General features: G+C 53.9%; 1 protein-coding gene across 4 annotated transcripts in view; it reads left to right on the forward strand.

Moving 5' to 3' along the window:
• The window catches only part of EFR3B (EFR3 homolog B), a 51,612-nt gene that overhangs the window by 6,605 nt on the left and 29,735 nt on the right, over nucleotides 1-15,272 (forward strand). For 2 of the 4 annotated variants that reach the window (XM_030447740.1, XM_030447739.1), the window contains exons 1-3: nucleotides 6,140-6,235; nucleotides 10,761-10,837; nucleotides 12,536-12,663. In XM_030447740.1, the coding sequence (XP_030303600.1) occupies nucleotides 6,166-6,235; nucleotides 10,761-10,837; nucleotides 12,536-12,663 (275 nt within the window). In that variant the 5' untranslated portion in view covers nucleotides 6,140-6,165. Of the gene's footprint in view, nucleotides 1-6,139; nucleotides 6,236-10,760; nucleotides 10,838-12,535; nucleotides 12,664-15,272 lie in introns of those variants that run through there. The other 2 variants (XM_030447742.1, XM_030447741.1) reach the window with 1 other exon arrangement.

The following is a 15,272-nucleotide window of genomic DNA, read 5'->3' on the forward strand; positions in this document are numbered from 1 at the left end:
CCAAGCAGGATGGTGCTGTGATTCTGTGATCTGTCTCCACACTGTCTGGGGCAAGAGAGGAGATGAGAGGGAGGAATTGCTTGGGGTGAGGGTGCTGAGCCCCTGGTTGCCCAGGTTGCCCAAGGAAGCTGTGGCTGCCCCATCCCTGGCAGTGTCTCAGCCCAGGTTGGATGGGGCTTGGAGCACCCTGGGCTGGGGGAGGGGTCCCTGACCATGGCAGGGGGTTGGAATTAGGTGACCTTTAGGGTCCCTTCCCACCCAAACCACTCTGGGATCCCCTGGTTGTATGGCAGCTGCTGGAAGGGGTGATGCTCCCCCAGGCTGCAGGACCCCACATCATCAACTCACAAACTGGGTTGGAGGGACCTTAAATCATCTGATCCCACCCCAAAGGAGAAATCCATGGGGCTTGGAGCACCCTGGGCTGGGGGAGGGGTCCCTGCCCATGGTTTGGATTGGATCTCCATGATCTTTAGGGTCCCTTCCCACCCACCCCATTCCCTCACTCCATGACACTGTTGTGTTACCCAAGCAGCAGCTGAAGAACCACCCAGAGCCCTCCAAGCCCCAGCAGCTTTTGGGGACAAGTCTGGGAGCTCCATGGAATCTCTCTTCCCCTCTCACCCTTCCTTCTCTGCCTCTTCTTTCCCCTCTGCCTTCTGCCCCCAGCAGCTCTGTCACCCAACCTCAACCTTCCCATTCCATGTCACCAACCCTCCCCTCCCTCTGCCACCTCCCCTCACCTCCCCCTCCCATCCCACTTAGCAAGCCCCATCCCTGCCTTGTCCTGGGGAGCACTGAGGGAGGATCAGGATGAATTCCTTGGGGTGAGGGTGCTGAGCCCCTGGTTGCCCAGGTTGCCCAAGGAAGCTGTGGCTGCCCCATCCCTGGCAGTGTCTCAGCCCAGGTTGGATGGGGCTTGGAGCCCCCTGGGCTGGGGAAGAGGTCCCTGACCAGGGAATTAGGTGACCTTTAGGGTCCTTTGCACCCCAAACCACTCTGGGATCCCCTGGTTGTATGGCAGCTGCTGGAAGGGCTGATGTTCCCCCAGGCTGCAGGACCCCACATCATCAACTCACAGACTGGGTTGGAGGGACCTTAAATCATCTGATCCCACCCCGAAGGAGAAATCCATGGGGCTTGGAGCACCCTGGGCTGGGGGAGGGATCCCTGACCATGGCATGGGTGGCACTGGGTGAGCTTTGAGGTCCCTTCCCACCCAAACCAGGCTGGGATTGTCTGATCCTGTGAAAATGGCCCCGGATTTTCATGGAGCAGCTTTTGGGGCTGTCTCTGGGAGTGGCAGAATCAGAAATTCCCACCTCTCTGCTTCACACCAGATCCCCCCCCCAGTCCACCTGATGCCTGGTGAACCCCTCGCCTGGAGGGAGCCACTTTTGAGTTAATTCCTTGCTGTTTAAGCTTTTTTTCCTCCCCCATCTGTTGTGTAACCAAACCAGGCACCCACTAAGACGCTTAACTCCCCTTCTCCTCCCCCCGAAATGGGTGCTGCCAGCTCCCTAACCCCAAACCTCCCAGATCCCACCAGCTCTGCCCTTAATGGGTGGTTTCCCCTTCCCCACAGAAAAAATAAAAAAAAAAAAAAGAAAGAAACTGCTGAGGTTTTGATGCTGGAGTCTCGTCAGTGCTCTGAAATATTAATTAATCCGCGTGCTTTGCGGGCGGTGAAGTGTAAATAATGATTTAAAGAGATAAATGATGTCACAGGGCTGGATAAAGTTGGGTTTAATGGTTGGACTTGGTGAGCTTCAAAAGGTCTTTTCCAACCTTTGTGATGGGAGTGAGTGGAATTGGTTGCTGGTGGATTTGTGTCCCACCACTCCCCGTGGGGTTGTTAGAGATGGATGTGAGCACTGAACCCTCCCAACCCAGATTGGTTTGGGTGGGAAGGGACCTTAAAGCTCACCCAGTGCCACCCCTGCCATGGGCAGGGACACCTCCCCCATCCCAGGGTGCTCCAAGCCCCATGGATTTCTCCTTTGGGGTGGGATCAGATGATTTAAGGTCCCTCCAACCCAGTTTGTGAGTTGATGATGTGGGGTCCTGCAGCCTGGGGGAGCATCACCCCTTCCAGCAGCTGCCATACAACCAGGGGATCCCAGAGTGGTTTGGGGGCAAAGGACCCTAAAGGTCACCTAATTCCCTGGTCAGGGACCCCTCCTCCAGCTCCAAGCCCCATCCAACCTGGGCTGAGACACTGCCAGGGATGGGGCAGCCACAGCTTCTCTGGGCAACCTGGGCAACCAGGGGCTCAGCACCCTCAGCACTGCCAGGGATGGGAAATCTGCCCCAGAGGGCCTGGGTGGAAGTGAAGTGAGAGGATTGGGTGGAGAAGTGCCAGAGGGAAGCTGTGAATTCCATTGCTGAGCTAAAAGGCTGCAGGCAGCGTCTGGGAGAGCGATTCCCTCTGCAGTCTGGTCCTGTCCATCCTGCTCAGGCTCAGGAGAAACATCTGCAGTGACAGCTCTGAGTGCTGGTACCCAGCTCCTCCTCTGTGCTGGTGTGTGGTGTGGGGTGGGGAATGCCTGGAGAGCAGCCCTGAGGAGAAGGACTTTGGGGTGTGGGGGGAGGAGAAGCTCAGCATCAACCCAGCCATCCCCGTGTTGGTCACCCAACCCCACATGTGTCCATCTCTGGGGTCCCCATCAGCAGAAGGACCCGGAGCTGTTGGAGCCAGTGCAGAGGAGGCCCTGGAGCTGCTGGGAGGGCTGGAGCAGCTCTGCTCTGGAGCCAGGCTGAGAGAGTTGGGGGTGTTGAGGCTGGAGAAGAGAAGGCTGCACCGGGGAGACCTTAGAGCACCTTCCAGTGCCTGAAGGGGCTCCAGGAAAGCTGGGGAGGGACTTGGGACAAGGGCCTGGAGGGATGGGAGCCTGCGAGGGGGAAGGGTTTGCAGCTGGGAGAGGGGAGATGGAGAGGAGATCTTGGGCAGGGAGGGAGGGAGGGAGAAATGGTTTGGTTGGACTTGGTGATCTCCAAGGTCCTTTCCAGCCATGAGCATTCTGTGATTCTCAGGTGTGGGACATGGGTTAGTGGTGGCCTGGAATAAGGTGATGTCCTGGCTGGGCTGGAGTGGGCTAGGAGAAGGGGGAAGGGTTTGGAGGTGGGAGAGGGGAGCTGGGGATGAGATGTGAGGGAGGAATTGCTTGGGGTGAGGGTGCTGAGCCCCTGGTTGCCCAGGTTGCCCAAGGAAGCTGTGGCTGCCCCATCCCTGGCAGTGTCTCAGCCCAGGTTGGATGGGGCTTGGAGCACCCTGGGCTGGGGGAGGGGTCCCTGACCATGATTTGGGTTGGATCTCCATGATCTTTAAGGTCCCTTCCCACCCAAACCACTCTGGGATTCCATGCTTCCATGGCTTTTCTCTTTCCCATGGCCTGGGTCTCCTCACTCCGTCCTTGTGCCCACATGGGTTTGGGTGGAAGTTGGGGCTTTATGGGTTCAGTGATGTTTCTGACACCAAGCAGGGAGATTTCCTCCTGTTCCCTGGGCACGAAGGAGCCTCTCAGGTTGCTCAGATAAATGGAATTTCTTTAAGCAGATTAGGGAAAGGTCTCAGGGAGGAAAATGCTGCGCTGGCATTTCCACCCCCTGGCTCTGGACTGGTGTTGCTTGGGGTTAGGAGAGTGACCTTCATGGGATGTTAGGTTTAATGAGGGATTTGACCTGATTTAATTAAGATTTATTTGCAATCAGTTGGAGTGCCCTTATGGAATGAATTCCCAGCCTGGACTCAGATGGCCATAAGGGTTTTCCAGCCCTGTTTAGTGTCAGGATGCTGGAGAACAGGGTGAGGGAATTAAGGAGGAAAGGCAGTGGGGTCAGAGCATGGGTGGGTGGGTGGGGTTGTGGCGGTTTGGGGAGCTGAGTTGGCCCCAAACCCCCCAGTTACAACTGGGACCAGTGGATAAATGGCACTGGGGTGTCTGGGTGGGCAGGATGGAGGTGACACAGGTGTAAGAGGTGGCTCCAGGACCTGATGTTGCTGCCATCTCCTTCTCTCCATAGGGTTGAGGTGCGTTTCTCTGTGCCTCAGTTTACCTGATCATAAAATCATGGAATCCCAGAGTGGTTTGGGGGACACACCTTAAAGACCACCCCCCTGCCATGGTCAGGGACCCCTCCCCAAGCCCAGGGTGCTCCAAGCCCCATCCAACCTGGGCTGAGACACTGCCAGGGATGGGGCAGCCACATCTTCCTTGGGCAACCTGGGCAACCAGGGGCTCAGCACCCTCACCCCAGACTTAGACAGGCTGGAGAGTTGGGCAGAGAGAAACATGATGAAATTCAACAAGGGGAAGTGTAGAGTTTTGCATTTGGGGAAGAACAACACGATGTCCCAGTATAGGTTGGGGGCTGACCTGCTGGAGAGCAGTGTAGGTGAAAGAGACCTGGGGGTCCTGGTAGACAAGAGGATGACCATGAGCCAGCAATGTGCCCTTGTGGCCAAGAAGGCCAATGGCATCCTGGGGTGCATTAGAAAGGGGGTGGTTAGTAGGTCAAGAGAGGTTCTCCTCCCCCTCTATTCTGCATTGGTGAGGCTGCACCTGGAGTATTGTGTCCAGTTCTGGGCCCCTCAGTTCAAGAAGGACAGGGAAGTGCTTGAAAGAGTCCAGCACAGAGCTACTAAGATGATGAAGGGAGTGGAACATCTCCCTTATGAGGAAAGGCTGAGGGAGCTGGGTCTCTTTAGTTTGGAGAAAAGGAGACTGAGGGGTGACCTCATCAATGTGTTCAAATATGTAAGGAGTGAGTGTCAGGGAGATGGAGTTAGGCTCTTCTCAGTGGTGACCAGTGATAGGACAAGGGGTAATGGGTGTAAATTGGAGCACAGGAGGTTCAAGTTGAATATCCAGAAACATTTTTTTCCTGTAAGGGTGACAGAGCCCTGGAACAGGCTGCCCAGGGGGGTCGTGGAGTCTCCTTCACTGGAGACATTCAAAACCCGCCTGGACACGTTCCTATGCGAAGTGCTCTAGGTGGCCCTGCTCTGGCAGGGGGGGTTGGACTAGATGATCTTTCAAGGTCCCTTCCAACCCCTAGGATTCTATGATTCTATGATTCCTCCCTCACATCTCATCCCCATCTCCCCTCTCCCAGCTCCAAACCCTTCCCTCCTTGTCCCATCAGTGCCTGCCCTTATAAAATATAATTGGGTATAAAAAGCAATTGCATTTCAGGAGGAACTGCAGAGCAAAAGGAATTGGATGTAAAAATAATTGGGTGTAAAAATAATTGGGTGTAAAAATAATTGGATGGGAAAACAACTGGATAGAAAAAGCAGTTGTATATAAAAGAAACTGCATATAAAAATAATGGTATATAAAAATAATTTTACATCAAAATAATTGCAGGGAAAGCTGTTTCTGGGAGTGTGTGTGCAGCTGTAGTGGTGTCTAAAGCTGCCATCAGGAGAGAGCAGTCTTTCTCCTTTTTATTTTCTCTTTTCTGCCTCTTTAAGCTTCAATTTTCTGCCCTTCTTCATCACCAACCAACTAATAAGCTACCAAGCAGGCAGGGCAGAAAGAATCCAGCTATAGCTTTGGGTTTGGGTTTGGTTTTTTGGGGTATTTTTCCATGGTTTTGAAAGGAAAGCCACGTCCTGGATTTTTTTATCCTTTTTTTCCCTGCATCTTTAGGGTGTTGATTTTTTTCTTGCTCAGCAGCAGCCAATGAGCAAGGCACCACGGAGAAAGGTGAAAAAAAAAAAAATAATTCAGTCTAGTTTGCTTTTTTTTGGTTTGTTTATTTCTTTTTTTTGTCATCTATAATCTTGAAGGAAATCCACGTCCTGTGTCCCCACCCCGTGACGCAGGGCTGGGTGTCTGTCACATCCCAGCCTCAGCTCAGCCTCCCCTTTTTATTCATCACTGCCCACCAACCATGCTGCAGGGACCTTAAAAAAAAAAAGAAAAACCTTAAGAAAAACCCCATAACCCCACTCCCAAACCTCCCCAAAACACTTCCCCATCACCCTCCTCCTCTCCCCTCGCAGCCGCTGGGTGACTCAGCAGCCTCCTGGAGAAAAAAAAAATAATAAAAAAAATATCTTTATTTATTTAACCACTCTTCTGCTGTGATGCTGCCGCCCTTCAACCAGAAGAAAAGAACCCCCCAGCCCCCCAGACCCCCTGCCTGGCTACCAAAGCCATGGCTGTGACTACCTTGAGGCTCTGGAGCAGCGGGGAAGGGGTCTCCCTGGGGATGCTGCAGGTGGCAGGTACCTTCCCCCCATCCTTGGGTTGCTTCTCCAGGTTTGGATCTCCTGGGAGGGGGGAGGTTGGAGGTGCTGTGCTCACCTTCAGGGTCATCTTGCTGGGTTTTGTAGTGCCTCCTGTTGGGAGGAGCTGGGGGGGTGTTTTTAAAGTAGCTTAGGTTTGGTATTTTAAGTGCCTTTTATTTGAAACCACTTATTTTTAAATGTTTTCTGTTTTAAAGACCTTGCATTTTAAATACCTTGTGTTTTGAGCACCTTATCTTTTAAATAGCTTATATTTAAAATACCATCCATTTCTGACATTGTATTTTAAATAACTTGTGTTTTAATGCCTTATATTTTAACACCTTAGATTTTCATAGAATCGTAGAATTGGCTGGGTTGGAAGGGACCTCAGAGATCATCAAGTCCAACCCTTATATATATACTTATATATACATATAACACCTTATATTTGAATACCTTATATTTTAAATACCTTAATTTTTAAATACCTTAATTTTTAAATACCTTGCACTTTAAATAACTTGTATTTTAATACCTTGTATCTTAAATAACTTACCTTTCGAATAACTTCTGTTTTAAAGAACTCAGACTTTTAATAATACCTTGTCTTGTCAGCACGTTCTCTTTTAAATAACTTCTGTTGCCCCAGTGATGGGACGAGGGGGAAGGGTTTGGAGCTGGGAGAGGGGAGATGGGGATGACATGTGAGGAAGGAATTGCTTGGGGTGAGGGTGCTGAGCCCCTGGTTGCCCAGGTTGCCCAAGGAAGCTGTGGCTGCCCCATCCCTGGCAGTGTCTCAGCCCAGGTTGGATGGGGCTTGGAGCACCCTGGGCTGGGGGAGGGGTCCCTGACCATGGCAGGGGTTGGAACTGGATGAGCTTTAAGGTCCCTTCCCACCCAAACCAGTCTTGGATTCCATAATTCACAGCTTCCTTGGGCAACCTGGGCAACCAGGGGCTCAGCACCCTCACCCCAAGCAATTCCTCCCTCACATCTCATCCCCATCTCCCCTCTCCCAGCTCCAAACCCTTCCCCCTTCTCCTAGCCCACTCCAGCCCAGCCAGGACATCACCTTATTCCAGGCCACCACTAACCCATGTCCCACACCTGAGAATCACAGAATGCTCATGGCTGGAAAGGACCTTGGAGATCACCAAGTCCAACCAAACCATTTCTCCCTCCCTCCCTCCCTGCCCAAGATCTCCTCTCCATCTCCCCTCTCCCAGCTGCAAACCCTTCCCCCTCGCAGGCTCCCATCCCTCCAGGCCCTTGTCCCAAGTCCCTCCCCAGCTTTCCTGGAGCCCCTTCAGGCACTGGAAGGTGCTCTAAGGTCTCCCCAGTGCAGCCTTCTCTTCTCCAGCCTCAACACCCCCAACTTGGAGATAGAAAGGGGGAAAACTCTTCATTCCTGAAGATTTAGGTCATTTTTTCTCCCCCCTTTTAAGCCTTGATATTCTCCTTGTCTGTGCCTGCCCAAGCTTGGGCAAGCTGTCAGAAAGCAGGGATTTGGGGCAGGAATGTTCCTCTTGGTTTCATGGCAGCAGAACAGGGAAAGACCCTTCCTGTGCCTGGCTGCAGGGAGCTCAGCCTCTTATGAGACATCAGAGAGTCTCATCCTGGAGGCACCTATGGGAAGCCCTCTCCTTCTTTGGGCCCTGATGGGACATTGGGCTTCAGCCACATTTTTACCCCAAAAACCCATGGGGCTGAGGGGTCACCTGGGTCTCTTTCAGAGCTTCAGGTCTTCTCCTGTCCTCCCACTGGTGTTTTTTTGGTGGGTGAGGCCTGAGAAATCTCCTCTTTCTGGATGAGGTCATGTTAGGTGAGAGGGAAGGTGTGGGATTTAATGATGCAGTAATTAATTAGTGATGGGATCCCTGGCTCCTCTTCAGCTTCATTCATCACGGGTGGGGGGGGGGTGGCTTGGGAAGGCAGCTGGAACTCTCTGCTCCTCTCCCAAAGCTAAAAATACTCTTGAATCCTCCAAAAAAAACCACAAAAAAATAGAATCCCCCCACCCAAAGCATATTTCTGGAGGGGAGGTAATGACAGAGGAGGTGGAGGGGGGACATCTCCTGGGGAACATCTCCAGGGGGAGGGAAAGTGATGGAGATTCTGGAGATCACCACTCAGTGCATGGCAAAGGAAAGTTCCTGGAGAGGCCCCAGGAAAAGCCCTTTTTTGGGGGGGAAAAAGAAGCAAATGGATGGCAGCTGAGAAGAGGGGAAGGGAAAGGAGCGGGATGGGACCCTAAAGCCAGCATCAGCCTCCTGGGGGGGTGACAATGCAGCGGGGAGGTGGCAGTGCCAGCCCTGGGTGAGCTCATGCGTTCCAGCAGGAGCAATCTCCAGCTTCCCCCCACCCTGGCACAGCCTTTGTCTGTGTGTCCTCCCTCCTCCAGCTCCTGCTTCTTGGTTGGTGGTTACCAACAAAAAAAAAAAACCAAACAAAAAACCCAACAAACCCAGCCTGGAGTTCTCAAAAAAATTAAAAAAAGGGGGATGGAAAGGGGGGGAATCACCCGAGTAACGCCGGGTGCTGAGGAAGAAATGCATTGTGCTGGAGCAAAGGGTTCCTGGCCAGCAAAAAGAAGGGCAGAAGGTCCAGAAATCTCTTTTTTGTCCTCTCCTTTTAAAAAAAAAACATCTTCAGAAGATGTTCCTCATGGTGTGGGCAGCAGAGCAAGGGATCCCTGGCCCTGTGCTGCAGCCCTGAGATGAATCGTGGAATTATTTAGGTGGGAAGGGAGCTCTAAAGCTCCCCAAGTCCCACCCCTGCAGTATCAGGGACACCCTCACCCAGATCAGGGTGCTCAGAGCCTCCTCAAGCCTCACCTTGAACATCTCCAGGGATGAGGCCTCAACCCCCTCCCTGGGCTAAAGTGTGGATGTGGCACAGGGAGAAATATCCAGGTTGCAGCCCCTGCTTTCCTGAGCCCTTAATGGCCTCAGGTCAGAGGTTTAGGTTGGAGCTGGGGAAGAATTTCTGCCTGGAAAGGGTTGTCAGGGCCTGGCCCAGGCTGCCCAGGGCAGGGCTGGAGTCCCCATCATGCCTGGAGGGGTTTCAGAGCAAGCCCTGGAGATGTGGGGATGAGGGACATGGGGCAGGGGGGTGGCCCTGGCACTGCTGGGTTAGCTCCTAATCCCAGGCTGGATTTTGGAGCATGTGGTGCTTTCCCTGGCAGGGATGTTTGCCCACCTGGAGATGGGTCTGGACCTGGGAAGGGTCTGGAGAGCAAGGAGAAGGTCTGGAGAGTAAAGAGGAGGGGCTGGAGAATATCAAGAAGGGTCTGGAGAAGTTGTGAGGAGCATCTGAGGGAGCTGTGGGTGCTGATCCTGGAGCAGAGGAGGCTGAGGGGAGACCTTGTGGCTCTCTGCAAGCCCCTGAGAGGAGGTTGGAGCCAGGGGGGTCGGGCTCTGCTCCCAAGGAAGAAGGGATGGGACAAGAGGAACTTTTGGCACACCTCAAGTTGTGCCAGGGGAGGTTTAGGTTGGAGCTGGGGAAGAATTTCTGCCTGGAAAGGGTTGTCAGGGCCTGGCCCAGGCTGCCCAGGGCAGGGCTGGAGTCCCCATCATGCCTGGAGGGGTTTCAGAGCAAGCCCTGGGGATGTGGGGATGAGGGACATGGGGTGGAGGTGCTGGGGAAGGGTTGGACTCCATCACCTTCAAGGTTTTTCCCAACCAAAAGGATTCTGTGATTCCCCCCTTGGTAGATCCTAGGAGCAGGGGATCACAGCCACATTTGGGGTCTTTGGTGGCTTGTGATGCTCTGGGTTGAGATGATCCCCATGCTCAACCCTTCTGGAGTTGCTGCTGCCAAAGGTTTTGGCTCTTGGAGAGGCTGCATGGGGCTTCTTCATCAAGGCTGAGCTGGTGCCACAGCTGAGGCTCCTCAGGAATTTGAGGGGCTGTGTTTGGCCTTCTTGGTGTCCTGCTAAACATCAGGTCCCTTGGTGTCCTCCTGGAGGGACAGGGACCACGGTCTGGGTGCCCAAAGGCAGGGAAGCACTGGAAGGTGTTTGGGGTTGCCCTGCAGCTCAGCTTGGAGGCTACAAATGGGAAAAGTAATTTTCCTTTCATAACCTTCCTGAGATCTTCTCTCATCCTTCTCTGTCTTGCTGTCTCCAGCAGCTTGTGCTGTCCTGAGCATTTTGGGGAGCACGGGGCTGGGTCTCAGGTCCTTGGTGGAACTGTCTGGAGGAAAGAGCTGCTCTGAGGACCTGGAAAGAGGATCCTGCAAGGCAGATTTAGGAGAACTTGGGACATCTTGGTCTCTGGGGGCTACTCTTGGTTGAGAAGAGCAGACAGCCCTGCAGTCCTCTCTCAAACCATGCTGGTCACCAGCCAGCTCCCAGCTGTGCCTTTCTTCCCTTGTTTTTTTTTGGCTGCAGAACTCTGGGATGTCAGCAGCCTCATCCTCTGCTCCAGGCTGCCCTCCTGAAGCCCAGGAGAGATTTCCCACCCATCCAGGAGCTGAGGATTTTGTCCTTGCTGATGGGCTTTGTGTCCTTCCTCTCTTCCAGGTGTCTGTGGCTGCTGTGGTGCCCTGCGGCCTCGCTACAAGAGACTCGTGGACAACATCTTCCCTGAGGATCCAGAGGTAAGGGAGGTGCTGCTCCATGTCCCAAAGCTTTGGAGCTTCATGTGCTGAAATTCTGGTTTTTCATGTACCAAAGCTCTGGAACTTCATGTGCTGAAGTTCTGGTGCTTCCCACACCAAAGCTCTGGAGCTTCGTGTGCCAAAGCTCAGGAGCTTGCTCTGGTTTTTCATGTGCTGAAGTTCTGCTGCTTCATGTGCCAAAGCTCTGGAGCTTCATGTGCTGAAGTTCTGATGCTCCATGTGCCAAAGCTCTGGAGCTTCATGTGCTGAAGTTCTGATGCTCCATGTGCCAAAGCTCTGGAGCTTCATGTGCTGAAATTCTGGTTTTTCATGTACCAAAGCTCTGGAGCTTCATGTGCCAAAGCTCTGGAGCTTCCTATGCTGAAGTTCTGATGCTCCATGTGCCAAAGCTCTGATGCTTCATGTGCTGAAATTCTGGTGCTTCACACACCAAAGCTCAGGAGCTTCACACACCAAAACTCTGGTGCTTCATGTGCCAAAGCTCAGGTTTTTCATGTACCAAGGCTCAGGAGCTTCATGTGCTGAAGTTCTGGTGCTTCATGTGCCAAAGCTCTGGAGCTTCCCATGCTAAAGCCCTGGAGCTTCATGTGCTGAAGTTCTGGAGATTCATGTGCCAAAGCTCAGGAGCTTCACACACCAAAGCTCTGGCTTTTCATGTGCCAAACCTCTGGTGCTTCATGTGCTGAAGCTCTGGAGCTTCACACACCAAAGCTCTGTTTTGTCATGTGCTGATAGTTCTGGTGTTTCATGTACCAAAGCTCTGGTTTTTCATGAGGGACTTAAGAAAAGACCATGGAGTACAAGGGGCAATGGCTTTGAACTGGAAGAGGGGAGATTTAGGTTAGACATGAGGAAGGAATTTTTATTATGAGGGTGCTGAGACACCTGGAGAAGAGAAGGCTGCACCGGGGAGACCTTAGAGCACCTTCCAGTGCCTGAAGGGGCTCCAGGAAAGCTGGGGAGGGACTTGGGACAAGGGCCTGGAGGGATGGGAGCCTGCGAGGGGGAAGGGTTTGCAGCTGGGAGAGGGGAGATGGAGAGGAGATCTTGGGCAGGGAGGGAGGGAGGGAGAAATGGTTTGGTTGGACTTGGTGATCTCCAAGGTCCTTTCCAGCCATGAGCATTCTGTGATTCTCAGGTGTGGGACATGGGTTAGTGGTGGCCTGGAATAAGGTGATGTCCTGGCTGGGCTGGAGTGGGCTAGGAGAAGGGGGAAGGGTTTGGAGGTGGGAGAGGGGAGCTGGGGATGAGATGTGAGGGAGGAATTGCTTGGGGTGAGGGTGCTGAGCCCCTGGTTGCCCAGGTTGCCCAAGGAAGCTGTGGCTGCCCCATCCCTGGCAGTGTCTCAGCCCAGGTTGGATGGGGCTTGGAGCACCCTGGGCTGGGGGAGGGGTCCCTGACCATGGCAGGGGGGGCACAAGAGCTTTGAGGTCCCTTCCAACCCAAAGCAGTCTGGGATTCCATGATTCTGTGGAGGACTGGACCTGAAGGCACGCCTCCTTCTTTCTGCAGGATAAAGAAAGCATCTTCTAAAGCCCAGGGTCTCCTGGGGCCTCAGCCAGGCTTTTCAGCTCCAAAACTTCTTCTTCTTCCAGGGCAGGGGGGGCTGCAGGGCAGGGGTTGGGATCTCCCCAATCCCAGTGTGAGTCTGTGACACCCTCTGCTCCTCTCTTACAGGATGGGCTGGTGAAGACCAACATGGAGAAGTTGACATTTTATGCCCTGTCTGCCCCAGAGAAGTTGGATCGCATCGGGGCCTACCTGTCCGAGAGGCTGATCCGGGACGTCAGCCGGCACCGCTACGGGTAGGGCTGGGATGGAACCATCCACAGGGAAACCCAGGCTGGCTGGGATGGAAAAGGACCTTAAAACTCATCCAGCCCATGGGCAGGGACCCCTCTCCCAGCCCAGGGTGCTCCAAGCCCCATCCAACCTGGGCTGAGACACTGCCAGGGATGGGGCAGCCACAGCTTCCTTGGGCAACCTGGTACTGATGGGTCACAGAATGATCTGGGTGGGAAGGGAGCTCTAAAGCTCCCCCAGTCCCAGCCCTGCAGTATCAGGGACACCCTCACCCAGATCAGGGTGCTCAGAGCCTCCTCAAGCCTCACCTTGAACATCTCCAGGGATGAGGCCTCAACCCCCTCCCTGGGCACCCTGTGCCATTGTTCCACTGCCCTCATGGGACACAACTTGTTCCTCACATCCAATCTAAAGCTGCTCTTCTCTAATTTAAACCCATTGCCCCTCATCCTATCACTCCAGGCCCTTGCACACAGTCCCTCTCCACCCTTCCTGTAGCCCCTTCAGATACTGGAAGGTCACTGTTAGGTCTCCCCAGAGCCTTCTCTTCTCCAGGCTGAACACCCCCAGCTCCCTCAGCCTGGCTTCCCAGCAGAGGTGTTCCAGCCCCCTGAGCATTTCCATGCCCCTCCTCTGGACCCTCTCCATCAGCTCCATGTCCTTCCTGGGTTGAGGGCTCCAGGGCTGGATGCAGAACTCCAGGTGAGGTCTGACCAGAGCAGAGCAAAGTGTCAGAATCCCCTCTCTAATCACAAGATACTCACTAGACAGTAGCTCAGGCAAAGGGGAGGATATGTGGGGTCACAGCTGCCATGGGCTTCAAGGTGTCCTGAAGCTCCAGGCATGCTGAGAAGGTTTTGTTGCCAAGAGGGGACAAGTCGAGTTCTGCAAAGTGTCAAGGGAGAGCCATGGAGTGTTTCCCTGGCATTGTGGTGTCCCTGCCTGGGAACTCTGCCTGTGTCTGGTGTTTGTCCCCAGCAGCAGGACTGCCATCACCCTTCTGTCACCATCATAGCTGAAAGGGCTCCAGGAAAGCTGGGGAAGGACTTGTGACAAGGGCCTGGAGGGATGGGAGCCTGCGAGGGGGAAGGGTTTGCAGCTGGGAGAGGGGAGATGGAGAGGAGATCTTGGGCAGGGAGGGAGGGAGGGAGAAATGGTTTGGTTGGACTTGGTGATCTCCAAGGTCCTTTCCAGCCATGAGCATTCTGTGATTCTCAGGTGTGGGACATGGGTTAGTGGTGGCCTGGAATAAGGTGATGTCCTGGCTGGGCTGGAGTGGGCTAGGAGAAGGGGGAAGGGTTTGGAGCTGGGAGAGGGGAGCTGGGGATGAGATGTGAGGGAGGAATTGCTTGGGGTGAGGGTGCTGAGCCCCTGGTTGCCCAGGTTGCCCAAGGAAGCTGTGGCTGCCCCATCCCTGGCAGTGTCTCAGCCCAGGTTGGATGGGGCTTGGAGCACCCTGGGCTGGGGAGGGGTCCCTGACCATGGCAGGGGAGCTGGAATTGGATGAGCTTTAAAGTTCCTCATGACCCAAACCATCCTGGGACACTGAAATAACTGAGTGCCCTAAGGAGAGGGTCTGGGGGGATCACGAGGAGGGCTCCTTCCCTTTGAAATCCCTCCTGGATTGAGTCTTGTTGTCTCCCAACCAAAGCCCCAGCAGACAAACACCAGCTCAGCTCCATGCTGGGAACTCCAGGCTGCCTTTTCTCCTTGGGGGGGGAAGGAGAAGCCAGCAATCTGCCAAAGCAGTGTTGAAATTGGAAAACCTCCAAAAGCCTCATCCACATCACCCTCCTGGGCAGTGACAGGACATGGAAAGTTCTCCCTGATGTTCTGCTGTTGCAGAAGCTGTGAACAGGCTCTGCTTGCTAAGTTGGGAAGAGAAAAGCTTTCAAAGAAAGATATGGGGTTGTGGGGTTTTTATTTTTGATGTCTCCTGACAAAACTCAGCGGGTGGAAGGAGGGGGGGGTTGTATCTCCTCCACCTCCTGAGCACATAGTCAGGAAATTGGGTTGGAGCAGCATCTCATCTTCAAAGCCTTCACTTTGAAATGCCTAAAATAGCTTTGGAGCAACCTTTTGTTTGTCAGTCAGGGTCGGCTGGAGCCACGTGGGTACCTCTGAGATGAAGGTGGCTTTGATTCCAGGGCTTGTCATGTGTCATCTTCTTGTTACCTTTGCTGCCAATGGGGAAAAATCTTGCTGGAGTTTCCAGCAGTGCAGCCCCCAAATGGGTCCCAGGCTGAGAGAGTTGGGGGTGTTGAGGCTGGAGAAGAGAAGGCTGCACCGGGGAGACCTTAGAGCACCTTCCAGTGCCTGAAGGGGCTCCAGGAAAGCTGGGGAGGGACTTGGGACAAGGGCCTGGAGGGATGGGAGCCTGCGAGGGGGAAGGGTTTGCAGCTGGGAGAGGGGAGATGGAGAGGAGATCTTGGGCAGGGAGGGAGGGAGGGAGAAATGGTTTGGTTGGACTTGGTGATCTCCAAGGTCCTTTCCAGCCATGAGCATTCTGTGATTCTCAGGTGTGGGACATGGGTTAGTGGTGGCCTGGAATAAGGTGATGTCCTGGCTGGGCTGGAGTGGGCTAGGAGAAGGGGGAAGGGTTTGGAGCTGG

This window comes from Calypte anna, chromosome 3, assembly GCF_003957555.1.
Source record: "Calypte anna isolate BGI_N300 chromosome 3, bCalAnn1_v1.p, whole genome shotgun sequence".
NCBI classification, from domain to species: domain Eukaryota; kingdom Metazoa; phylum Chordata; class Aves; order Apodiformes; family Trochilidae; genus Calypte; species Calypte anna.